This window comes from Molossus molossus, unplaced genomic scaffold (assembly GCF_014108415.1).
Source record: "Molossus molossus isolate mMolMol1 unplaced genomic scaffold, mMolMol1.p scaffold_m16_p_1, whole genome shotgun sequence".
Taxonomy (NCBI): Eukaryota; Metazoa; Chordata; class Mammalia; order Chiroptera; family Molossidae; genus Molossus; species Molossus molossus.
Window position 1 is genome coordinate 188,135,915 of NW_023425344.1, and position 27,461 is coordinate 188,163,375.

A 27,461-nucleotide genomic window follows, 5' to 3' on the forward strand; every position below is an offset into this window, starting at 1 on the left:
AAGGCACATGCTGACTTCCTCCTGTAGAAACAAAAGCTGATAAGGTAACGTGTAGAGAAAATTGCCTCCGGTTTTCTCCTTATGTTAACTCATAGGTTGGAAGTTGAGAGAAAAACAACAAAAAGAAGTTCAGAAATAATGAATACTGAATAACTCAGGGAATCAGAAATAATCAAGAGCCTTAGGGAGAAGTGGGCACACCTGTGACCAAAAACCAAGCCACTAGTAACAAGAAAGTTTGAACTTGCGAACTAAGTGTCTGAGACATGACATTGGGTTAAGAACACAGGTCAAGGGAGAACCAGACCCCTGGGGTTTGAATCCCAGCTTCTCCATCATATATAATATATAGTTCTGAGTAAGACACTCCTAAGGTTCTGCTACTTCTCTCACCTGAAAAGGGGGAAATAATGGAACCAACATCACTGGGTTATCGTGAGGATTGAATGAGATAATGCTTAATAAAGGCTGAAGAAAATGTTAGTTTATAACATTTTCTGTGTTATAATCATTCTCTCGCCCCTATTATACCCCCTTCCTAATTCCCCATGACTCTCAAATCCCTCCTTATACCATGGGAACACTTTTTTGTTTTCTTGTTGGCCTTCATTCTTCAACTTTCTTTATGCTAAGGACACATGGGACTACCCTACACTAACCAGTGCTATTAGGGAAACCTTCGTGACTATCTGGACATCAGCTTGCCATCACCTTTTCCTCAGTTTCTATTTTTCTATATTTTGCCAGCTTTGAGGTACTCCCTTCCCAGATCAGAACAAGGTTCCCGAGGAAGATGAAAATACTTCAGAGATGTGGACAATTCCAACACCCACTGTCAGACTACAAATTGCCTTAAAGACTACAGGCAATAGTAGAAGCTGCGATGTAACTTGGAAGAGAGGATGGGGGGGGGGGACACCTGTTTTTTAACATTTGAGGTGTTGTCATGAAGAAGAGACTGATTCTTCCCCAAGGGCAGGAGCAGGCAATAAGTGGTGGCTGTGAGGAAGCAGATCCCAGGTCAGGAGAAGAAAGCATTTTCTCACCAATGGGTTTGTCCCATTAGGGGTCTGCTGCCTTGAGCTCATGAGTGCTGCATCACTGGGGACATTTGAATGCAGGTTGAATGCTACCCACAAACTTATTCTGAAGGGGGTTCCTGCATGAAACAGAAAGTACACAGTCCCCTGTCAGAACACAGGAGTGTCACTCTTTCATAGGAGTTAGCAGAGGACAGAGGGACAAATGTAGAAGAGCAACCGGGATGGGGAAGGGAGTGATAGGTGTGAGAAGAGGACAGATGGAGTGAAGGAGGATGCCCAAGACAAACTACCCACCTTACCTCCCTGATGCCCAGAGGACATAGTTCTTCCATGGAACCGCCCAGGGACCCAGGATATGGAGAAGGTACTCCACTCAACCTCTTTCCCTCTTTCCAGTGAGCTCTTCTATCCAGCAGTAAGTCAACTGGATGCCCCCAGCCACTCTATGATGCTGTTTTAGAGAAAGTCCCCAGGCCACTTTTCAGAGGATCAGTTAGAAAGCCCAGGTAACGTGGAAATGACAGTTGATAAGAATGAGTGTCCAATTGAGAATAGCCTTTGTGGGTCTGATATCCTCGACTTCAGCCGAGTGGAGAGATGGACTGAGGAACACCATGACTGTGTGGATAAAGTGGGTAGATGGACTGAGGAACACCATGACTGTGTGGATAAAGTGGGTAGATGGACTGAGGAACACCACGACTGTGTGGATAAAGTGGGTAGATGGACTGAGGAACACCATGACTGTGTGGATAAAGTGGGTAGATGGACTGAGGAACACCATGACTGTGTGGATAAAGTGGGTAGATGGACTGAGGAACACCATGACTGTGTGGATAAAGTGGGTAGATGGACTGAGGAACACCATGACTGTGGATAAAGTGGGTAGATGGACTGAGGAACACCATGCCTGTGTGGATAAAGTGGGTAGATGGATTAAGGAACACCATGACTGTGTGGATAAAGTGAAGAGATGGACTGAGGAACACCACGACTGTGTGGATAAAGTGGGTAGATGGACTGAGGAACACCATGCCTGTGTGGATAAAGTGGGTAGATGGACTGAGGAACACCATGCCTGTGTGGATAAAGTGGGTAGATGGACTGAGGAACACCACGACTGTGTGGATAAAGTGAAGAGATGGACTGAGGAACACCATGACTGTGGATAAAGTGGGTAGATGGACTGAGGAACACCATGCCTGTGTGGATAAAGTGGGTAGATGGATTAAGGAACACCATGACTGTGTGGATAAAAGGAAGTAGAGTTTGGGGTAAAGGTGCGGGGATGGAGAGAACAAAAGTTCTACAGGTAACATGGACTAGACACACATACTTCTCAGAATGAGCTGATAATGATGACTGTCATACAGAATATCAAGTCAAAGAATTTTTTTAATGGCTCTAAGTGCTCCACAGAACTGAGATGTAAGAAATGTCACATTCTTTTATTCTTCTATACCCAGTTAGTCTGGTTCTGAACCACCCCATCCCCTTGACTCCTGCAGGAATCTCAGCTCTTACCTGGCCCCAAGAACCAGGGGAGAACCTAGTCCTTAGTCCCTAATAGGTGCCATTATTTCCAAAGCTGCCATGACTCCACAGTTGCTGTCTGGCTCTCCATATCTGGTTATGGCTGCCCTCCCAGTTTTCTGCTGGACACAGACTAAGCTACAGGGACAGGGTCATCTCTCTGAAGACTTTGATGCTTGTTGATCACACCCCAGACATCTGGGCATCACACCACTTTCTGTCTCTTGGGATTGTGGGAGGCAAATGAGATTAGAATCTCTGCCTCTCGGTAGAATGCACCAGCCCTCCACCTCCCAGGTTTGAGATATCCATCCTTCCAGCATTTAGTCCCTGGGCTTCTCTTCCACCCCCGGAGCCCAACCTTCTCTCCAACAGTCTAGCTCTGTCTAGCCTCCTTGAGACCAATTTTCAAAACAAAGGCCTGTTAAATCTCCTCTGGGGCAAGTGACATGCAACCTTCTGGAGTACAGACCTGCTTTTCTGGCAGCTTGTAATTATTTATTCATAATTAGCTTTTATAGGGAATTTGCCTGCGGGGGATGGAGCTAAACCCAGGCTGCTGACCCCAGAGCCCAGACTCTCAATTGCTATACCAGTGCTTTCCTCTACAAAATTAATACATGAATCCAGCAATAAGTAACTTTACCATTCTTTCTGTGAGGATGCTGCAGCAAAATTTAAATACAAGTAAATTAATCAGACTAACTTGCCAGAATGATACCAGTTAAATCCCAGAGACTCCATGGGCCATGCAGAGGATATCTAAAGAGGAAGCAATGATCACACACAACCACAGAACCAGGCAAAGCCTTGAGTCCTGGGGAGCTGCCTGGAGGTTATTTATCCTCTCTGTGGGCTGCTGGGGGGGGTGCGTCTGCCTGGGACAAATGTAGCAGTGCCCCCACTGTTCTTTGCATCATTAATTTGCTGAGAAGCAGCCCTCTGACATGCTCCCCTTCAAGAGCACCCTCTTGCCCGACTCTCCAGGCTCTCCCTTTTTCTGGGCTGCAAAATAAAAACAATTTATTATCCCCTAAGAACTATTAAAACTATTGTGTTCTTCAAACATCTTTTAAAAAGTAGTCACACCCTGGCCGGTTTGGCTCAGCAATTGGAGCATCGGCCCTTGGACCAAAGAGTTGTGCATTCAGTTCTGATCAGGGGCACGTACCTCAACTGTGGTTCGGTCCCCAGCCCTAGTCGGGGTCGTGCGGGAGACAACCAGTCGATGTGTCTCCCTCACATTGATGTTTCTCTCTCTCTCTCTCTCTCTCTCACTCTCTCTCTCTTTCCCTCCCTTCCTCCCTCCTTCCCTCCCTTCCTCCCGCTCTGTCTGAAGATAAATGGAAAAAAGTATCCTCAGGTGAGGATTTAAAATCAATCAATAAATAAAAATTTAAAAGTAGTCACCACCCATATACTGTATTTTTTTCACCAGCCATTTCTTAACCTTCTACAACCCAGGAATTACCATATTTCATATTTTAAATTCTCTGAAATTAGGAAAAAGTCTTACATGCAATGACATCTTTACAATTCTCACTGACTATTTTTTTTTGTTTATTTTCAAGTGGTCTATAAATTGACGATGCACCTTCGCAATCATGCCATCTTAAATTCGGTAAACTATGGTATGGGTGATGCTCAGAAAAAAGATTCTAGATTAGATCTTCTCCATGAACAGAAAAGAGACACTGTTTCTGTTTCTTCTACACTTCATACCCTCATCGCCCCACACTCTGCCTAGCCCGGTAGTGCTACATGCATTAGCACTTTTCATCTGAGATGATGAAGGTCTACTAGATGGAAGCCACATGCAAACTTGACACTGAGAACTCTGGGGAAGAACCAGGACCGCAAAACAACGTCCAGTCAATCAGAGATATTACCAGTGATCTTTGCTACCATCAAAACTTTAACCGAACTCCCAAACTCCTGAACCATAAATATTGATAAGTGTTTTATTTGTAAAACTATTTAATCAACAATGTCAGTAATTCATACAGATGAGAAGTCATTCACAATGCCTAAGGATGCTTTGTCATCGGTGTTATGCAGTTAAAAGCTATTCCCGGTGTTCAAGATACCATCTTCTAGCTTTAGAAAATAAACTGTTAGCTGGTATAGCAAACTGATACCAAGAAAAGGCATCAACCTACCTTATAGCATCTATGAATTGGCTTAGAATTTTGTTTTTATCTAGTCCAGCGGTTCTCAACCTGTGGGTCATGACCCCTTTGGGGGTCGAACGACCCTTTCACAGGGGTCGCTTAAGACCATGGGAAAACACATATTTCTGATGGTCTTACCACCAAGACACCGCTCCTCTATCCGTCTCCAGGCGGGTCCGCCCACATGCAGATACGCCCACGTACAACATGAGGAACTGTATTAAAGGGTCATGGCATTAGGAAGGTTGAGAACCACTGAATTCTAGTCAGACCTTATGAAGAGAAATGGGTATTGTTTTTGTATGTGACAGAATGTGATCAGAGTAGGGCTGAGAGCCAGCTGCCATTAGCAGCTGGGCAAAGGGGTCATTAATGACTCGTGTCCATTCTTATTGGTCAGCGACCCTACCAAACTGATTGGTAATACTTTTCATAGCACCTCCAATCACCTAATCATGATCCCAAATTAATCATTTTTCAATGATCACTTCATCAAAGTGACATCATCTTCAGAAAGTAACGGGAATTTTATTCAACACCTTTCTGAGGGTGTTCTGGAGTCGGTGTGGTTTCTGTCCAGTCTCTGTACACCAGCTGTGCTTACAGATGTATACACTGCTGCACACTGAGGACAGAAAGGGTATCAGGAGTAAAACCATCAACCACCAAAGGAGTATCCTACTCACTGCTCACACTTACCTAGAAGAAGGCAGGGAAAAGAGAAACATTTGTGGCAAGGATGAACTGACTACTTTTCTCCTTGATCATTACCTTCAGATTAAGTTAAACATCATCTCTCTGTGCATCCTGGTTCAATACGAGTTTTCTGTATGAGCCCAGGGCTGCGATTTATTAACAATTTAAACTTGCCCTTACAAACTTTACGGGAATCCGAATTGCGAGAGCCGGAGGTTTTTGGCCAACTCATTATTATTTCTTGAACACTGGACATTTACCACACTGCTCCGAGCTGATCTGCATTCTGTACCAGTTACAGGAATCGATCTGCCAGGAAGTTTTGAAATGCAAGGACAGATAAGTTATAGCCCCACACCTACAGATTTGCCCAGTCAGACCCTCCAGATATTTTGCAATGAGCATTTTGAAACACATGGGTCATTTCGTTCTGGCTTCCAGGCAGTTTAGTGAAACGTTTAGGCTAGAGAATTGCAAAAGTTCATGATTTGTCACCGAGGAATGAAATATGATGCAGCAGAGCAAACTGCAGACGTTTAATGCCAGATGTCACTGGGAAAAGTGTGGTCCCACGTCATTATCTGACTCCTGACCTGCAGAAATCCGTCAGAGTGCACAAGGCATCATAATTTCCGGCTTCTTCCACTATGAAGCCATGTCTAATATTTTGAAATTTAAAATAGTAATTCTGAGCAATTCAACTGAGATCACGAGGTCAGGTTGATCTTGAGGCATTTTGTGAACACACGAATCGCGTGACGTGGCTCCTTACCATAAAAATCGGAGCTGCAGCCTTTCTGTTTTTTGTGTTTTCTAGAAATTTTAAAAAGTAATTTGAGGCATGTTTATTTCCCTTGTCTGCATGGCACACCTATCTAACTTTGTCACATGCAGAGAGAAAGGAAACAAGGGAGGAAATCATGCTTATTTCATCGAGAGGGAAAGAAAACACCTGAAACACACATTTCAAGACACATTGACATTTGTTTGTCTTCCTTCCCTGGATCTGTACACTTGAGAAATTGAATGGCTGTGTTAGAAGGCGGATGGACTGTTTAGAAACTTCGTGTGTATGAGGACGAGAGCTTGGTGGGGAATGAGGAGTTGTAGGTAAGAAGCTCTGGGTTAGGTGTCAGATCTGAGTGAGTTTTTAATTTCCTGGAAATACTGAGCAGAGCACTTAACCTCCCTGCACCTCGATTCCTCTGCCTAAAGATGGTTTTAACATGAATGTCCTGACCACAGGATTGTTGTGCGGTTCAAAGAATATAGTCAGGGTAAATACTCAGAGAATGCAGTTTGTGTCAACACACAAACTGATACATACGCTGAAAAGTTTTGTATAACTAGGAAGAAAGTCTTTCCAACTCTGTTGTTTCAACCCAAATCCTGAGGAAGCTGAGGCCTAAAGAATCACCTCTAAAAGCCTCATCAATAAGTGGTTTCTGGAAAATTGGAAAACCACATACAAAGAATGAAGTTAGACTGCTACTGGACACCATACACAAAAAATAACTCAAAATGAATTAAAGACTTAAATATAAGCCCTGAAACTATTAACTATATGGGGGAAAACACATAGGTCCTAAACTTATGGACTTCGGTTTCAGAGAGGCTTTTGTAACCTTGACCCCAAAGGCAAGGGCAATAAAAGCAAAAATAAAGGAATGGGACCACATCAAACTAAAAAGCTTCTGCCCACAAAAGGAAACCACCAATCAAACAAAAAGTCAGCCAACCAAATGGGAGAAGATATATGTAAACAATACCTCAGATAGGGAGCTAATATCCAAAATATATAAAGAACTCATGCAACTCAACAACAACAAAAAAGCAGTATAATTAAAAAATGGGCAACGGACCTGAAAAGATACTTTTCCCAAGAAGACAAACAAATGGCCAACAGATGTATGAAAAGATGCTCACTTTCACTAGCTATCAGGGAAATGCAAATCAAAACTACAATGAGATACTACCTCACCCTTGTTAGAATGACTACTATTGATAAAACAAGAAAGAATGAGTGTTGGAGAGGATGTAGAGAAAGGATCCCTCATACACTGCTGGTGGGACTGTAAATTGGAAAACAGGCTGGTGGTTCCTCAAAAAATTAAGAATTAAGAATAGAGCTACCATATGACCCAGGAAATTCTCTTTGGTTATCTACCCCAAAAATCTGAAAACATTTGTCCATAGAGATAGATGTATCCCTATGTTCACTGTAGCATTAGTCACAGTGGCCAAGACATGAAGACAACCAAAGTGTCCTTTGATGGATGATTGGATAAAGAAGATGTGGTTCATATACACAAAGGAATGTGACTCAGCCATAATAAAGGATGAAATACTGCCATTTGGGACAACGTGGATCTTGAAATTATCGACTAAGCAATTTAAGTCAGACAGAAAAGCACAAGAACCATACACTTTCACTCATGTGTGGGATACAAAATAGAAAACAACAAAACGAAACCAACTCATAGACACAGGCAACAGTCTGGCGGTTACCAGAGTGGAAGGGGGTGAGGGGAGGATGAAGTGGGTTAAGGGGGCCAAATATACGATGATTAAAGGAATACAGGTGGTGAGCACACAGTGCAATATACAGATGATGTTTTATAGAATTGTACATGACACTTATATAATGTTACCCCGATAGACTCAATAAAAATAAGTATTCCTCTAAGCCCAGGGACAAACTAGAAAGGACTTTGACATGGCCCTCTTCTTGCCAGGCGGAAGCAGCAGAGAAGAAAGGAGAGTATGCATATAAGATCTTAATGAATCATGAGCAAGAAACAAAGTGTCTTCAGCTGACCCAGGCAAAAGTACTACCATCGGGTTTAGCGCCTCTGTGGTGAGCTGAGAGACAGCAAGACACCAGAGGCTCTTTTAAGAGCCAAGCCCTGCCCTCAAGAGACAGTCCAGTTTAATCTCTCTCTCTCTTCCATCAAAAACAATCACAGTGTGCAACACTAGCAAGAAAAGTTTACGGAGTGAGCACATGAGAGTGAGTCTTTGAGACCATACTGCCTGATTTCTCCTGACGGATTGGGACGCTAAGGCCTGGGGAAATCCATGACCTGCTCTGCCCAACACAACTCAGCGGCATCTCCGCGACGAGAAGCCAGAGCTCCTGGCTCCCTTTCCAACAAAATGTTCTTCATCTCACACTGTCTGTGAAGGAGGTTTTGTTATTTACTTCTCAAATATAATCTTTTTTTTCCTTTGAGGAATTAAATTTACTTCTCAGAGAGTCATATCACCATAAGAAATATGTCATTGGAAACTCTTCTCTCCCGTTCTCCTATCTTCTCTCCATTGTTTTCTGCCTCTCTTGCTTTCTTCATCCCTCTCTCCTTCTCTCTTTCACAGGTATGTATACCTGGAGGCAGATGAGAGAGCCGAAGATGGCAAATCTAAGTCAAAGGGATACAATGTGCAGTTGCCTAGAAAAGCTCAAAACTTGAACTAAGGTTTTAAAAACTCAAGCTACCAACGTCAGTCCTGAATCTAGAAAAAAAAAAAATTCTTTCCAAATAATCTGATAATGTTTATGTAAAATTAAAATTTTATTATTCCCCAGAGTACTGCCATCATCAGCCACTCTTCAGACTCCTTTTGTTCAGGTTCAAAATAATCCCTGGCACTTGTAATCAAATGATCTCGCAATGGGTGTGTAACTTTATTAGAATCTCATGGGCCAAAGGAAACTGATAATGTGTTTCTCTCATAGCCATCCACATTATCTGTTTATAAACAGCCTTATTTAATTTGAACTGAATTTTCAAACTTGGAACATTCCTAATCTTTCCCACCCCTTTTACATAGGTCCAATTGGTTTGTTTTATTCTTGACTCTGATCCTAAGAATGATGTACATTTTCCCCAGGCATGTAAAGGAGAGAGAGAGAAAAATCAGTTGACCAATGTGACAAAAACTCTTTCCAATGAGTTCCCAATAAAGAAGTGGCAAAACATCAAATACCAATAGTGCCAAAATATTTACTGAAAGTTTTCAAATCTTTCAAAGATGTTACAAAAAGTGAGTAAACATAGTGAAATAAATGACAAATTAGACATTGAAAACTAATCTCCTGGTAAGTCTACACAGGCATGTAGGGGGAAAAGGAACAAATATGAGCATTTATTTACTATGATTAGGCTCTTCGACATGTATCTCATTTGACCCCATTTAGGGAAAATTATCCCAGACTTGGAAATTAAGGCAAAAAACAAAACAAAACAGAACAGATTATGTGATCTATTAATAATATGCTAGCCTATTATTCATCAAGCCCACTCAAGGGCCATCTGACTCTCTTGGGAAATATAAATTTGACTAATAATTCAATAGGGACCAGATTAAGAACCCTGTAAAGTTGGAGCGTTGACTTGTAAAAAATTAATAAGGTATGAGGATGATCTATTTTTGCTTTCTGGTGGAGAAATTCACCTCCAAGGTTATAGTTTTATTTCCCTGTAGGACATTAACCAGTTTTATATCTTACTTTGTAATCTCATTTCATCAAGTCTTTTTCCACTGATAAAATCTAGTTCTTCATGTTCTCTTCAGATTGCTCTATTATTCTGATTATGAGCTAAATGGAACTAAACTCATCATCTATTCATAGGAGAATTACATTTTCAGTGATTTGAGAATTTGTGCTTTGACAATCCCCAAACAACCACATGAGGTAGGTAGTATATCCTCATTTTACAGAGGAAGAAACTGAGTCTGAGAGGAGGCATGTTACCTGCCCAGGATCATAGAGGTAAGAAGCGAATAGAGCTGGACTTTGAACACAAATCTGCCTGAATTCTGTTATGGAATCTACATTGGTGATTCACATTTGGCCTGGAACATTTCCCAAAAACTCAGCCTCATCTGCATATGTTTATATTGGAATCATAAGCATTACAGCTCAAAACCAAAAGCAACTCACTCTGAATGACCTAAGCCTGAGAATTTAATAGTAATTGAAGATCATATTGATTTATTTGTTTGGCTGCAAATCGGAACTTTTTAAAATAAAAAATGTTTAAAACATTTGCCCATCAACTATATAGAATACTATCATTAAAGCGTAAAATTTCAATGCTTCGCTGGTTCCATGAATGGTTCTGGATGACACAGGGCAAATTACTACTGAGGTTGTTATAAAAGTCATTGAAACTTATTTAGAACACTTACTAGAGCTTCTTGTTGACACTTCATGAACATGTCCATGACAGCTTTTAGAATAAATTTGACCAAATTACCAGTTTATCCCACTGTAAAGAGGCTCAGTCTGAACTATGTCTAGACTAGCAGAAAAGTAATTAACACTGATGTATTTTTCCATTCTTCAGGCATGAAGGTGATTTTTGTCCTGGCTGAACACACAGGTAGAAATCAAGACTGGGAGGGACAAGCTCCTCCTAGTCTGAAGGCACCTTAGTACAATTTTAAATCTTAAAAGTACATCTTGGGAAAGGCTGATCTGACATATACATGTTTGTCTGTAAACAAGCATGCTTTTCAGCTGGGGTACATGCCTTCTGAATGTACCCTTTTATCCACCTGACGATCCATCCATTTAATGTACATGCAGATTTACAAGTTTGTCTCCATATATAAAATTCTAAAGTTCGGGTCAATTGGTGTCTAGGTTGATAAAAAAAACCTGTGCTTGCATTGTGAAGGTTTTGTCTGCCAAATCACAAATTAGACGGTGACCCTCTAGCTTGGTTTCCGGTAGAGTCCACCTCTGCTTGACAGGCACCAGGCAGCTGTCTTGCCACAGATTTAAGTTAGTGAGGCAGTCTGTCCACTCCTAGCCCCAAACTCTGAAGCCAGCTGAGTTTCAGCTTCAGCTGAAGTGAAAAGATAACTATGTGGTTCAAATGCATCTTGACTCACAGTTTCACTGTTTTGTCCTGGTTAAAGCTGCTCACTGTGTCTGTGGTTTTCTGACATGCATTTTCAATCCAGCTAGTGCTATTATCCAGTGTCTTTTCCAACCCTGACGGTGGGGATGGATTTTTAGCTCGCATATTTTTTCCAGATGTGATAAGCTCTCCATAGCCCTCTTGGTGAGCAAAAGCATATCCAGATCTTCTTGAGCTTGACCTACGGGACCGAGGCCTCCGGCCATGCAGAGGCCTGGCCTTCTGTTGAGCCTTCTGCCACTGGCGGATCTGGAGAGGAAGGAGACCCAGAGTGAGATGAAGCAACCAGGTGACAGGGGCCACTGTGAAGTGAAAGCCTTCCCAGTGAAAACAACATCAACATGAACAAAATACTTACCTTCCTTGCAAAAATTGAGTTTTTTCACCTAAAAGCTAAGAATATTTCTACCTGAAGGATTACCCTGGACACTCATCAATTTTTTTTTCTATCAAGAGACTATTAAGGACGCAAGAAGTATTAAGGAAAATTTTATTATTTTCTCTATCTCATACATCCGTCTTAAATGAATAGGAACATACTTTTATACAGAAAGATTTTCTAGCATGCACCACCCAAACATGGTCAGTATAACAATTTATTGTTCCAGTCCCTCAAAAGCAGGCCTTTTAAATGTCTTTTGAGATTCTCAGGATCCAATAGTCATTAGGAACTAGACAAAGACAAAATTTAGAAAATGAGAATCAGAAATTTCCAACTCTTGTGGTAGGTCAATGTATCATGAAATTGTCAGGGTTTTAATTTCATGGGGGTTGAGGGTAGGTCATTTTTTGAAGAGGCCAGATCATTTGGGTGGGTTTCCAATATTTCTTTCATTTCCCTATAAAGTTGAGGAGAAAGGATCCAAGGTTTAGAACAAGAGTTGCAAGCCACCTTTTTCTATGACTCCGCTGATTGCTTGGACTCCAACTCTTGTGTCAGGAGAAAACTGTTAAGCAGAAAGTCATGATCTGACTGAATATAGGAAGAAATGATCATCTTCCTTCCTTCAGCTCATTCATCATTTTCTGGGTTTACATAAGAATGAGCTTACAGCCCTGGCCGGTTTGCTCAGTGGTTAGAGCGTCAGCCTGCGGTCCAGAGAGACCTGGGTTCGGTTCCTGCTAAGGGCATGTATCTCTGTTGCAGTTTGTCCCTAGCCCTGGTTGGGTCATGCGGGTGGTGACCACTTGATGTGTCCCTTTCACATCAATGTTTCTCTCTCTCTCTCTCTCTCTCTCTCCCTCCCACTCTATCTGAACATAGAATAAAAAAAATGTCCTCAGGTGAGGATAAAAAAAAAAAAAAAGAGCTTACAGAGCCAAAGGGAAAGGACAAACAACAGGGGACTCTGGGAATCATTTCAGAAGGAATATTTTTGTATTCTGGCCTCAGAATGTGAGGGATATCATGACAAAGGAAAGTTCTACCTCAGTTCCCCTCAGCATCACTGGCTTGGTCACTCATCCCAATCAATGTTTTTACTCTTCTCTTAATGTGGCCACAAATATCTCCCCTTCTTTCTCCTTTTTTCTTTTTATCTGCACCCAGAACTAACTTGACATCATCTTACTTATGCTCTTCTTCCCAGAAAATACTGAAATATGATCTGTTAATCCCTTTGTTTAGGTATTTCTATAATCTGTTTCCCTTCTAACTGTATATTTTCTAATTCATCCATCACACTGCTGTTCCCTTTCTTAATCTGTTTAGAAGGTAACATCTCCTGCCTGTTTCTTTTTTTTTTTTTTTTTTTGGTACCTGCCCCTAGCGGGAACTGAACCCAGGACCCTCTGGTCCACAGGCCGATGCTCCAACCGCTGAGCCAAACCGGCCAGGGCTCCTGTGTGTTTCTGAATCTGCCACTATATTTCTACCAATATTTAGAGCCCCTTCACCACATACCTTGGTTGTCTCTCTTTTACTGCACCCTCTATTTGCCCCCAAGTCAATAACTTTCCCTACAGTTTGTCTTTCCCTTGGAATGATTGTCAAAATGCTGCCTGTCAACTTTTTTAAATACCCAGATTCACTTGTAATTTATGACTCCCCACCCATATTTAGTGTAGACATTTGTCTTTAACAGTACTCATAAGACTAGTACATTAGAAGTAGGCAGTTCCACCTACTGTGATGTGACATTGTGCACCGGTGGGTGTTTGCCAATTGGAAGTTTACTGGTCTTTCACTGGGCTTCCCATCAGGCAGAGAAGAACATGATCCCAAGAACCAAGAACCAGCCCTTCAAGGACTTATTAGCACTGCAACATACCTGGTCACTCAGGGTTGGGAATAAATCCACCTTCAAAAATCTGAATACCAGCACAGGCATAACTGAAGCCACTGTCGTTAGGAGAATAACAAGCCAGACGCACTTTTGGGTCAAGGAATGTCGTGCATTTCCTGTCATTAAAGGAAAATATACATTGTGGTTATAAATAGCATAGAATTGCTGCATTAATAGACGTGTCTATACTCATAAGGCCTTTTTAGAAATGGCAAGGTTCGGACTACCTAGGGAGAAAAACTAGGTGTCTTCTCTACTATGTAGTATGTTCAGTGGTGATGAGGAGAAGGCAAAAGTGATAACCCTTGGGAACTGCTTTGTAGCCTGATCACTTGGAGATTGCCAGCTAGAGCATTCTCTTATCCAGGTTCAGTTCAGCTTCACTCGTGAACCATAATTCTCTCAAGCTGTTCCTAGATCCCTTGACTACAAAGCATCCATTATTTGTAAGTGGCACATTTACCCTGGCGGCGGAGGTGTTTGCTGGACCATCTTTAACAATGGACCCAGGGAGAACTTACATCGAATGGACTTCGTTAGGTTCCTCTCTATCACATCTAGCTCATATTAAAATATAGTTATCTATGATGATAGCCTCCTTCCTGAAGTAGGTCTTCTACATAAATTTTTAGGCAGTTAGGGGGAAGGTCAAAGGTTCTTCCTGAGCCTTTTGTTTCTTAAAAATAATCAGCCTAAAACAATCAATATCCCAAATGGCATAGGTTGGGGTGGCAAACACCGCTTCCCTAACTATTATATCAAAATTACACAATGCAGGTCTTGGTTGCAGGTACAATTTCAAATAATGGTCTTGGTGACTGACTATGCCATAAAGGATAAGCTTTATCTACTTCAAGGCTAAACTTTTAAATTCAGAAACTACCCCCAGAAAACCTGCCTCAAAGGGCCTTGCTGATTTCTCTGATGATCACTGGGTTATGAGGTGCTCAAGGTTCCCAGGAAATAAGGGATGCTCCTGGGTTTTTGAAATGAGCATTCCCCTCACTGGGAAACCACCGATGCAGACATCCAACGTGCTAGTGAGATAGAGCAGTGAAACTCATTTCCAGCCTGAGCCAGTTTCCTTACTTTGTCCTCATACCTCGTATACTGGGATGTTTGTTTAAACAAAGAAATATGGGTCAGTAAGGCAAGTAGACAAGTTCTACAGAAGATGGTAACCCTACTTATATCACCAAAATAAACTTCTGTTTCTATTGGTTTCTAGGGATTTACCATGTAACCTCCAATTATCTAGGTTTCCTCTCCCAGTGCTAAAGAATTAACACCTTGAATGGGCTTTGGGTTCCTGAATGTTCTGGCTTTGGAGAATAGTATCTGCCTACCAAGGAGCAGTTGGTTCCATTTGCCTGGGCAGAACCAAACTTGACTCAATAAATTAAATGTCTCTTTGAGTTCCTTGAAGCTCAGTACCCCCAGGCATGGCTGGAAAAACACAAGCTTTGCTTTAAAACCACACTCCTGTTGGCTGCTGGCTACTAAGGAAAAAATTTTTCTTAAACCCCAATGTTGATCTAACGTTTGAAAAGTCTTATTGGAGCTCAACAATTAATTCCTGGAATGACGTGCTTAGCTGGGGAGAGCGGTTCCCACACAAACTACTTTCTCCAGTTGAGGCATTCCAGTCTCGTTATACATTCTAGAATGCTCTCTTAGGACTGGGAATCTTCTAGTCAATGCACTGAACTTTCAGATTTGACAACCAAAAATAACCTTAAAAATAGTTTTAATGTCTCTCTTTCCTAATAGGCTTATATTCATTCATTACCATCATGTCTCTTCTACATGGCTGAAATCTTTTGGTAAGCAAAGTATTAATATCACATATTAAGTAAGAGTGGTGCAATTTAAATTTTCCATGTACATGCAGGGCAAAGCAAAAGTTGAAGAATAACATTTTTAAGTGTATGTTTAAATTTAAATGGAATTACAATTTCAGGAGCCTTTGCATCGTTGGAAATGTATAACGCTATTGTTGCTCTTATTTTTCTCTCTACAAGAAGTCTTCTAAGAATTGTTTTGTAGAATGGATTCCCCAACTAGCAGATGCAAATCTCAGTCTTGCCTGATAAGAGGTCAAGAAGATTTTCACTGTACGCCTCTCCAGTTTGCTGGGATGAACTCAAAAACATCATTGTTACCAACTTCTGTCTCCTACTTAGAGATCTCAGAACTTCTGAGAAAGTATATTAGTAGCCCCACTGTGTAAAGTTCAGTGGTCCTTGCTAGGAATCATTTTGAAATGTGGAGAGCAATGGTAGCATACTCCATAGATAGAGCAGATGTACCGTTCTGTAGAATCATAGAAGCTCAAGATCATACGGGATTTTAAGAGGTGCTTTGCTACCCATTTACTGCTCAGAACACTTTGTAATGTCCCCATGCCCCATTTACTTGAATCATCACCACCACCACCACCACCACCACCACCATCATCACCATGATCATCACCATGATCATGGTTAACATTTTTTAAGTACTACATAGAATGTCAATGTGCAGCATTTTTATATGTATCATCTCATTTGACCCTCACAAATTTCATATGAAACTAGGAACTACTACTATCCCCAGTTTAGAAGTGAACACAGGCACACAAAGGCAGCGTGCCCTGGGTCACATGGCTTATAAATGGTGAAGCTGACACTGTACCCTGGCCATCTAACAACAGAGCCTACTCTTCATGCCACTTGCAGACTAATGTCTCCAAAATTTTAGAAGCCTCTAAATTATATATCATTTCTTTCTTATCTAAATGCAAATAAGTTCCCCCGGTAACCTTTGGCAAAGATGTTGGTGGCAATGTGCCATAAAAGCAGAGCCCGGTATTTCTTGCTCTCTTTTTTTCCGCTATCAACCATGAACTTTTCACAGGTGTCAGGTAGCCCTGATATATATGCTCTGCCTCTTGTTTTCAAAAGGGTAGTTTACTGCATCTGGGTAGTTGGGAACCAGTAAGCAGTTACCTCAATGATGCTTTTGCATCTGGGAAGGACAGCAGGAAATAACCTTTTAGAGCCCTGTTCGAGCCTGGAAGCCTTCAGAGGCATCCGACACAATTAATTCCTGCAAAAAAGATTCTTGGTCGCCCCTAGCCCCACCCAACCCAGAAAATAAATTACGAAGACAAATAAATGACAGTGTGATATTGGGCCCCAGTAGATAGTAGGATTCACTTACCAACAAATGGAAACTGTTTTGGGAAGATGCCAAACATGCCATTACTCTGCATTGTAAATAAAATGAGGAAGTAAGAGGCAATGCTGCCCCAGATGAAGACGTGATTGATGGCAGTCCAGTAACTGGTATCCAAGGCTATCTGTAAATAAAGTCAAATACACAGGGAGGTCTTTGAGGATTAAAAGAGCATCATTTTACTGAGTGGTTTTCCCCCAGAACTGCTCTGTGAAGAAATGGTTGCACCTGTTTAGCTCCCAACCAATCACAGGCATTTCCACTTTTTGCACAACACAAGGAACTGACTTAACATTTCTGCTGGACACCTGACTTTAGAACTTATATCTGCAGCCTACCATATCCATGACGGTTGAGACAGAATCGGGGGATAAAATATATGAAATGTCTCTTTGTAGAGAAATAAGAAGGTGAAGTGGGTTCCAATTTCAATGTTATATTATAAAATGCTTTCAAAACATTTCTTTTGGAAAAAAATTATTTTCTGTAGTGATCACGTGCAACATTTTATAATCTGTATGTCAATGTTCACATGACCATTTTTTACAGTGGTATAATTGGTTTTATATCAATGTTCTACCTCATTTTGATGATTCTTTCTCTTAAGTTATTCAAATAATAACAAAGAAAAATCCTTAATCCTCTTCTGACATAAATTTCGGAAGCTGGGGTTCAGAGTGACCTGAGAGCACGCTCACAAGCCCTTCTCCCTTTCAATAACTTGTGGCAGTACAGCCGAAAAACAGTGGCCTGCTATCAGCAAGACAAGGAAGCCACTGGTGAATATGAACCTGTGCATTCTCAGAGGGAAAAAAAGAGGTTCTGACCTCATTATCTGTATCACAGAGGTCCCAAATGATCCAAGTGATGGTTTGCACTTCTAGCAGAGGCTGGTACGAGACCACAGATTTCTTGCCTGCCTAAAGGGGCCTTACTTACTGAGTAAATAGATCCTTCTCTGCATGTGGAGATCTACTTCTGCTTTCCACTTGAAGTTTACTGTCCTTTATAATGCTGCCCCATTAAAAGGATGCTGGCATCCTTGCTTGTGAACTCCAGAGGTTATGAAGGGACAGCATTGTCTTTACTCAAGAAGTCTAAAAACAGAGAGCCCTCCCACGCATGCCTCAGCAAAGAAATGCTGGTTTTCCAGTTTGTTTGGCTACTAAGACATTAGACAAAATTTCCAAGTCCATCTTCTGTCACCTGTCAGTTCATCACTATCCAGAGATACCCATAGCCTGGACTATGTGGGTATGAGTAGGCAAAGAAAAATCACAACACATTTAAGACTCAACTTTTTAAAAAATGAACACACAAGAACAGGAGGCCACTACTAAGGCAGAACGGATGTAAAAGACAGACAAGTACTATAACTACAACAACAATGTAATGAGAACTCTAAATGGATGTAATTAGATCCCAGAACAACAACAAAAAATTCTAGAAGAAAAAAAATTATTTCTGAATTTAAAAATTCAATAGAGAAATCAAATAAGAACAATCATGGATGAGAACTGAATTTATATTCTGGAAAAAACAAATGGAAATAATATCTCACAACAGAAAGCAAAAACCTGAAGAACTAGAAACCATGTGCAAAAAGATATAAGACAGGCATGGCAAATCCATAGATGTCAGATACATAGGCCCAATATACAAAAAAACTGATATTTTAGAAAGAAGAAGAAAGAAATTAAAAAGTAATGATCAAATAAATGACAGAAGAAAACTTATATAACAAGCAGCAAAGACTTTCAGATGGGGAGGAGCAATCTAAATCCAAAACAAATTGATGAAAGAAGTTACATTTTGCTGACATTTGTACAGTCCAAGAATAAACAACAGAAGCTTCTAGATAGAGAAGATACTACTTACAAAGGAAAGAGAATCAGCCTAATATCAAACTGCTACACTGAAAATGGTAGATAGTAAAACATGGTTTAGAAAGTTCCTGAAGATAAAAGCTCTGACTCAAGAATCTTATGCCATTCCCATAGAGCATTTAAATATACAGACAAAGACAGAGGCTCAAAAGCATAAAATCTGTCTGCCCTTTCTGAAAAACATTACTCAAGGAAATTGCTGCAACCAAATACAAATTAAATCAGAACAAAGACCTCAAAATAGCAGAAGACAAAGAGCATAAAAGTGGTGGTGAGCAGTAATTCTTGTAAATTTGTAGTTGGCTCTAAATGAGTAATATTGTGAGTATGAGCTGCAGTATTAATTTAGAACAAATTTTGCAACCGTCAAAACATCTTAAAGGAGCATTTAGTAACATAACATCCTGAAACCGAAGTTCTCAATTATTATCATGCAAGAGTTGGGGCGTGGAGTAGGGCCAGGGAGAGAGAAGTAAAGTAAAACCATTTCCAAAATTGTTTAATTTGGAGGTGGATGAGGGAAGGTGTAGAACAGAATAGTGAAGCATCTGATGGAGGACATAGTTTTTAGTTTTGGTATATTAGTATAGAAATGATGTAAATGACTATGAAAATAGGGAGAAATCACTAATAAAATGGGAATTTAATAGTAAAAGTTGTGACTTATTCATAAGTAGGATATGAAAAAATCAAAGTGCATCCAAGTATACAAAGAAAAAAAAAAGGAAACAAAAAGGTAGAATTAAAAGTAATCATAAAATAGCATGAAAGGAACAAGATAAAATACAGGTGTCGTTATAATAAAATGAGTAGTTTAGCTCTCTTATTAAAGGAGAAAAACTAATAGAATGAGATTAAAAAGAAATGAAGATAAAGGGATGGACCCAAATTATATATCAGGTAAATGCAGACTAAAAAAGGCAAAAGAAATAAAAATATTAAGAATTAAAATTTACATAAGGATATTTTACCATGAAAAAAGATAAAAGCAACAAAGAACAGGTAATAATCAAGAACTATAACATGGCAAATAACATAGCCTCAAATTATTTAAGGTAAAACCTCCCTGAAATACAAGGAGAGCTTGATAAGAATCATAATCACTATAGAAAAGTGTACTAAACGTCCCCCAGTGGAACTCCATGGCTGACCTGCCATCCAGCATGAGCAGAGCCAAGCTGGGAGAGGGGGAGCAGCAGTGTTCTCCCCACGAGGACGCAGCCCGTGGCTGGGTGCTGCCTGCAGTGGCTAAGCCTAGCCGTGGCTCTCCGAGTTTCATTTGCCCTCCTGAAGATTCTAGTCCTACCTGGCAGCTTTTAATGAACCTTTCAAACTTAAATTAAAGAAGTCTCTTTTGTCTGTAAGTGCAATCTTTTTGGAAATTAATATTGCAATATTTATAAAATTCAGAATGTTTATACTCTCTGAACCAACCATAAAAAAACAACAGTGTTCATCCATCAGATTGGTAAAAGTTAGGAGTTCTAACCCCAAAATTTTCATCTGTAGAAATTTATCTGACAATATATAAAATATATGTACTAGTACATGTGTGGCAGCACTGCTTCAATAAAAAGAAAAGAAAAAGAAAAAAGAAACATCCTGAATGTCTATCATTAGAGGATGTATAAACAAATAATTATATGTCCATTTATAAGATTCTATAAAGCTTTTATTAAGATCATGATAGATCTCAATGGGTTGATTTGGAAAGCTGTCCACCATATCTCATTAAGTGAGAAAGTATATTATAGAAATTGTGAGAATGTCTCTTGAATACATGTCTCATGAATATGTGTCTCAAAGCAAACAAAAAAAATATAGAAGGATTAAGATAAAGTAATCATAATGGTAGTTAACCAGGGAAGTATAGGGAAGGAAAGGAAGATGGTTTGTTTTATTTTAAACACTTCTATATTATTTGAAATGTCAAAAGAAGAACATTATACTTCAAATAACTGAAGAAAACTGATATTTAAAAAATAATGGAGACTGGTAAAGTTTGGCCAATAGCATCAGCAGAACACATACATAAGATTTATAGTTGTAAGTATAGACCAAGGAAATTTCATGGCTATTATTACCGTAACGACTAGTCACACTTAGCAAGAAAAGAATACCAATGCCACCATCAAAGTGAGCTTATTCACAAAATTCCTAATACTTATTATTCTCTATATATACAGGACAACAGTTTTTTATTTAAGCCTAAATTGCTGAGCTTTTGTGATTATAAACATTTGTGTACTCAATCAGATCTGAGAATTCTATGATAAAGCACACATTTTTAAGGCTTCCTAGAAATAAAAATGTATTAGACTAAAGTGACAGGAATTAGCCTATATATTCCTTAAACTAAAATTTTCATGTTGAAAGAGGATCTGTGTGTTTACTCTCTATCAACAGAGTTTCTCTTCTGTTTTATTCTAGGATGGCGCCGGTGTCCTGCACATCCCCTCATGGAAGAAAGAGGCGGATTGTGCATTCCCTGTAGCCACTGTATATTGGGGGAAGGCCACAGCTTCCAGGATTCTGTGTAAAGAAGGGAGGTGCACATGGCTTTGGAGTCACAGACCTGAGGTCAGATCAGGGTTTAAATCCTGGCCCACTGTGTTCCATGTGACTTGAACTGCAACAGGTCTATTTTTTCATCTATACTTGTAGTATCTATGTTTTAGACAGCTGTGAGTGAAGAAGAGTAAATGAAATAATGGAATTATCTCAGTAACAACTCATTTACATAGGAAATATTCACTCATTGGGAGCTGTTGCTGTTACTCTGAAAACCAGAAAAGCCTGGCAGAAGCAAGTGGGTCAAGTTTGTTTTCAGACTCTACACTCTCCTTCCTCTATTCTTGCAGATACTCTCTCTTCCAAACCCCGGTGCTCCTAGCTTCATGACCTCTCCCATTCTTTCTTTCGCCTACATAAACAAGAAAGTATCTGGTATCTTTTGTTATGTTCAGTGTAACTTTCTTCTTACACTGCCTGAACATCACATTTTAACCCATCTTACTGTAAAATAAAAGACATTATCCCAGACAACGCTGGAGTCAGATAGGTCTGGGTTCCAATCCTGGATCTGGGACTCAGTGTGAGACTTCAGGTAAGTCATTTAACCTCTCTGAGCTTCATCTGTAAAAGAGGACGATAACAAAGTGGCACTGTAAAATAAGTATAAGCTGATCTTACTCATAGTGGCAATGATGATACAAGTTTTTGAAGACTATCACCAAGGACAGGCTAGCTTTAGTCATCTGGGGTAAGATGGGCATGTAACTAATACAGCAGGGATAGTTGAATACCTCAACCAAATTCTTCTCACTTCCTTTGCTCGACTTTAACCTCTCTCTTCATATCGCTTGCCCTTCCATTCATTCAACAAATACTTATCTGAGTCTGGCCCTGTAGTTTAAATTGGAGTACAGTAATAAACAAAGCATGCCAAATGGTGGAAACTGGTATCCATCCCCACCCATTCTGCATCTAGACCACCATCACTAGCCTGGACCTCTCCTTTCTTAGTCTCCTATCCAGAAAGTGCCTCAGTCCCCTGGCTGTTTCAGACCCCTCCAGCACTCAGAATTAATGATGGGCATGCGGGTGAGGGCAGTGAGGAAGGGGAATATGTGGGTAAGACTTAGAGGACTTTAACCCCGTAACATGGCAAAGAGATCACAGCTACCAGGCGGCAACACTCAGAATCTCATCTTTGGAAATACAACTGCATGTGAACATTACTGCTTCCCAATTGTGCCTAAATACCCGGCAACCCTGTAATAGTTGTATTATAGAAAATGCTTGCCTCACATTTTTAAAGAACACTCACAAATGCCTTTGTTTAAGAACATTTACTTGGGGAATAAGACAACTGAATCCTGCTCCTAAACCTGCTCCTAAACGCAGTCACTGTGTGATCTTGGGCAAATCTTGGACCCCAGTTTGTTATATCAACTTTATTTAAAATTATACCTGTTATGCTTTTAACATATGACCACCAATTCCTTGAAACTCCTTTCTCTGGGAAATGGAGCTTCATTCTCTTCCCCTTGAAAGTGGACTGGACTTAGTGAATAGAGTATGAAAAGGGAAACATTTGGTCAGATTACCATAGAGAAACCTGAAAAACATCATCTTAACTAAGTAACCAAGATCAGCATTGCCAAATATAAATTATGTTGACATCATGTGCTCCCTGGTAGGATGCAACAAGAAAAACACATCTCTGATTCTCCCCAAAAATCCACAGTCTCAGTCTATTCCTAAGAAAACATCAAAGGGACATTCTCCAATATGCCTACCACACTCTTCAGAAATGTCAAGGTCATGAAAGACAAGGAGAGAGTAGAGAACTGTCAGAGAGTGGAGGAACCTATGGAGACATGAGATCCTCAACAGAAAAAAAGGTCATTAATAGAAAAACTAAGAAAATCTGTATTTCAGTTAATAGTATTGTACCAACGCTCATTTCATAGTATTGATAATTGCACAATGGTTATGTAAGGTGTCAGTGTTAACGTTAAAGAAAAGCTAGGTGGACCACAGTTGCCCTTGAGGAGACGGAAGGTGGACAGCAGATCTTGGAGAGAGAAACGTCAGTTAGGCCTGAACCAAACAGACCTGGATACACCCACCCCAAATGAGGGATCAATGGTTACTCTGAGTCTTAAATATGAATCCCTCTGAAAAAGCATGGGTACCTTTCTTATAAAACTTTATAATCAAAGGTAAGACATTTTGAATAGTTTGCTTTTTAAAACTCCAAATTACAGAATGCAAAATTTCATGATCATTTTGTGAATAAACAGTGTTTTAAAAATAAGATTGTTTCTATGATCTCTCAACTTGTGAAAAAGGAGAAATGCAATGGTGACATCCAACTATAACAAGAACTGTGTGCTTTATGGGAAAAACAGCTTCTAAATCTAAATTTAATATAGAAACATAGCACTGGCATTGCTGCAATAGAATCTAAGAAAACAAATTATGGACAAGCAAAAGGAAAAAGAGAAAAAGATATATAAGAATACCAACAGACTTTTTTTTAAATTAAAAAATACAGTTAACCAAAAATTGTAGGTTTAATTTTGAAACCTAGCTCACTAAAAATATATCATGCCACAGCTTTTTTATCCATTCGTCTACTGATGGACATTTGGGCTGTTTCCAGATCTTAGCTGTTGTAAACAGTGCTGCTATGGACATGGAGGTACATATATTCTTTCTGATTGGTGTTTCAGGCTTCTTAGGGTATATTCCTAGAAGTGGGGTCACTGGGTCAAATGGCTGGAAACAGCCCAAATGCCTATCAGTAGACGAATGGATAAAAAAGCTGTGGTACATGTACACAATGGAGTACTGTGCAGCTATAAGAAAGAAAGATCATTTATCCTTTGAAACAACATAGAGGGACCTGGAAAGTATTATCCTAAGCGAAACAAGCCAAACAGAGAAAGATAAGTATCATATGATCTCACTTATTTGTGAAATATAATGAACATAACAGTTTGAGGAATGGGGTAGTCCCAGAGGCGTGGAAGTGGGGTACAGACTGACAATCCCCAGAAGAGGGAGTGGTGGGGGAGAGATAAACCACAGAACGTACATGCATGTGTGCATGAACAATGGACATGGACAACAAAGCTGGGGACAGGGCGGCGAGGGAGGGGGAAGGGGGAATCAAGAGGGGAAAAACGGAGAAACATCTGTAACAAAAATAAACAAATTAATTAAGAAATAAATAAATAAAATAAGTTCACAGACTTCATATATATATATATATATATATATATATATATATATATATATATCTCATGCCTGTCATATCTACAATGAATTTTTCATGTAAATTTTGCCCTTGTTTATATAGCAGATAATGTCAAGAACAGTTTGAAGAATAGTTTTCCTTTGCTTTTTTCTTCAGTGGTTGGCCCTTCATCTCAGTTACTACCTTTCAAATCATCTCTTGGAGCACCAAGTAACAGGCCTGACCTGGAGGTACCTATTACCACTAAAAAGATGTCCCTGTACACCCCACAACTGCCTTCCACTGAAAGGAGAATCCAGAGAACTGAAAACGTGCACTTATGACAAGGAGTAGGTCACCCAACTCTCTGGGCTGTATTCATTGAGTTTGCTCAGTGATCAAATGGCAACAAAGCAAGAGAGGGTGCAGTGCCCAATATAGTGGCAAGAGCAATAAGAAAAGATGGAACAGTAGCTTTCTGTGTGGTGATATAGACCTTATCCCAGCAATGGGCTCTCCCAATAAAGGTCTTAGCTACGTCAGATGCTTCCAAACCACTCCATGATTTTTCTCCTCTGCTGCAGAATTAAACATTGGAAACCAGGCTTGGAGGGCTCACAAAGCATCAGTATGCTTTATTTCGTTGTAAAACAGACAAACAGAACTTCTTTTTGATTGGAGAAATCTGGTTCTCCTTTTGGATACTACTTGTCTGACTCTGAATTTTGAACTTCCAAGATGTCAAGTGTGAGATGGTTTGGGTATGGACTTAATGATACTCACTTAGGTGGGCCAAGGAATGACAAAACACCCTTTTAAAGCAATATGTTTACATTTTATTCATTCAATCTAATAAATATTTATTGAGTCATGAAGAAAAAGTCTGGGTTTAATGAGATCTTTTGTTGGATGTAAGCAGCTAAGATTTGGAAAAGAGATTGTTTATAGAATTGAAAAAGGACTGACCAAAGGCAACTCAAACTCTATAAAAATTAAGCCCTTGATTGATACTTTCCCCTTAAATACAAAAACAAAAAACAAACAAACAGAAACCTCCAAACCTAAAACAGAAAGAAACAGAAGCCACATTGCTTGCCATACCCACCCAGAGCTACAGATTTTAATGGATTAGAAAGCTTTGTGAAGTCTAACTCCATTTCTAATAGCATTGTCCATATTTGCATTAAAAAGGAAATAGAAACAACACTCAAGATGTCCAGTGGAAGAAGATCAATGGAACATCAAAAAGCATCCCCATCAGATTCAAAGGTACCACAGATTAAACACTGAACCTCTTGAATAATTCCAAGGAAAGGTATTGCCAAATAAACTTTAGATCTCACTTTAAAATCTGGAAAGTATTAAGTCTTATAGAAATTATGAAAACGTTTCTCTTTCTAAGTGGAAAAGTTTTCTTCTTCAAACACCAGAAGGAAGTAATAGTATAATAATATCTCATATGTCTTTACCGACAATGCTCAACCCCAAAATGTGATCCATTGTGAGGTTTACATTAACGTGAAGGATATAAATACCTAATGTTAATTTCCTACATTAGGTAATTTATGTTAAAGCTTGTTGTTTTCTTTCTCTTTTCAGCTTTATTAAGAAATAACTGACATACTTTGCTATATAAGTTTAAGGCATACAGTATGGTGGCTTGATTTACATATATTGTGGAATGATTACTATAATAGGTTCAGCCAGCATCTCAACATGTGTAGTTAAAAATGAAACCCCAGTATTCCTGTAGGGTTTTGTTTTGTTTTTTTCAAAGAAGTAAACAAAATCAGTCAACAATGAAACAGAATTTTAAAAGTTGTAAAGCTATCAAGCTGTTTTCACCAACACGGTTACCTGCATGCTGACCACAATGACCAAGGACGTGGCCATGGTAACTGCAAAAGACTGGTAGTCGGCAAAGTGCTGCCCATCTTCTCCAGACGCATTATAAAAGGCCCCATAGGGGATGAAGAAAAGGATTAATGAGGTGTAGATTCCATGTGCCATGCAGATGAAAAATTTACGCTTGTTAAAAAGTAGATTCAGCTGTCCAGGTTTGTAGAGCTGGGGAAAGTCCATACTGTTCTGGTCACTTACATCCTGTCAACAGAGAGTTACTTCAGAACAAGAGATCTGAGGAGAAGTCAGAGAGGCCCTGAATTCCCTATCTCCAGAAATAGCAAGTGCATGTCTAAGCATGCCTTTATATGTACTACTCATTATCTTGCTTTTGTCCCCACAATAACCCAGAGGAGACTAAAATGATTTCTATTTTATAAAGGAGGAACTGGAGTCTCAAAGAGAGATTCATGAGAGGTTACACAGCTCTCAGAACCAAAACCTGACTCGCACCCAGATGTTTGGCTTCACATTGAGGTTTCCTTCCTGTATTCTCCTGCAGCTGCATTCATGATCCCAGGGTTCCAGTGTCAGCTGCCAAGGCAGTGAGTGGAAGTAACTAGGTGATGGCAGCAGAGAGCTGCAGAGTTGGAATTGGCCAATCAGAGTTCCCAGCTTATGAGGGAAGGGGAGCAGGAGGAGAGGAACAGGAAAAGGGAAACATTGCATATGGGATTTCAGGTGGGCAGGGAGCTGAGCCTAAAGAGGTGAGTGTCCTACCCAATGAAGATTTCAGTGGCACTTACCAGGTGTTCAGGACAAAGAATTTCCACAGAATGAGAAGGCATCATGTTTGGCCCTAACAAGGGTCCTGGGGGAAAACTAAAAGAGTTCTTCCTGAGCTTAATGTGCACACAAATCACCTAGGAAGCAGATGATGATTCAATAGGTCTGGGGTGGGGCCTGAGACTCTGCATCTCCAACCAGTTCCAAAGCTGATGACCACACTGTGAGCACCAAAGCCAAATGCCAAAACCAAAAGGGATGGCAAGGACTGACCACGAAGGACATCAGAGGACCATGGGTGGAGGAGAAGCAGGCCAAAGAGGAAGA

General features: G+C 40.0%; 1 protein-coding gene across 8 annotated transcripts in view; it reads right to left on the bottom strand.

Annotated features, from left to right (window-relative positions):
- Window positions 1-7,796: 7,796 nt before the first annotated feature.
- The window catches only part of ATP8B4 (ATPase phospholipid transporting 8B4 (putative)), a 254,349-nt gene continuing 234,684 nt past the window's right edge, over window positions 7,797-27,461 (bottom strand). For 5 of the 8 annotated variants that reach the window (XM_036258095.1, XM_036258058.1, XM_036258075.1 and 2 more), the window contains exons 26-29: window positions 26,364-26,609; window positions 16,860-16,998; window positions 13,644-13,774; window positions 8,978-11,622 (exon numbers count right to left, since the gene is read on the bottom strand). In XM_036258095.1, coding sequence (XP_036113988.1) covers window positions 11,341-11,622; window positions 13,644-13,774; window positions 16,860-16,998; window positions 26,364-26,609 — 798 coding nt within the window. In that variant the 3' untranslated portion in view covers window positions 8,978-11,340. Of the gene's footprint in view, window positions 11,623-13,643; window positions 13,775-16,859; window positions 16,999-26,363; window positions 26,610-27,461 lie in introns of all 8 variants that reach the window. The other 3 variants (XM_036258122.1, XM_036258114.1, XM_036258105.1) reach the window with 3 other exon arrangements.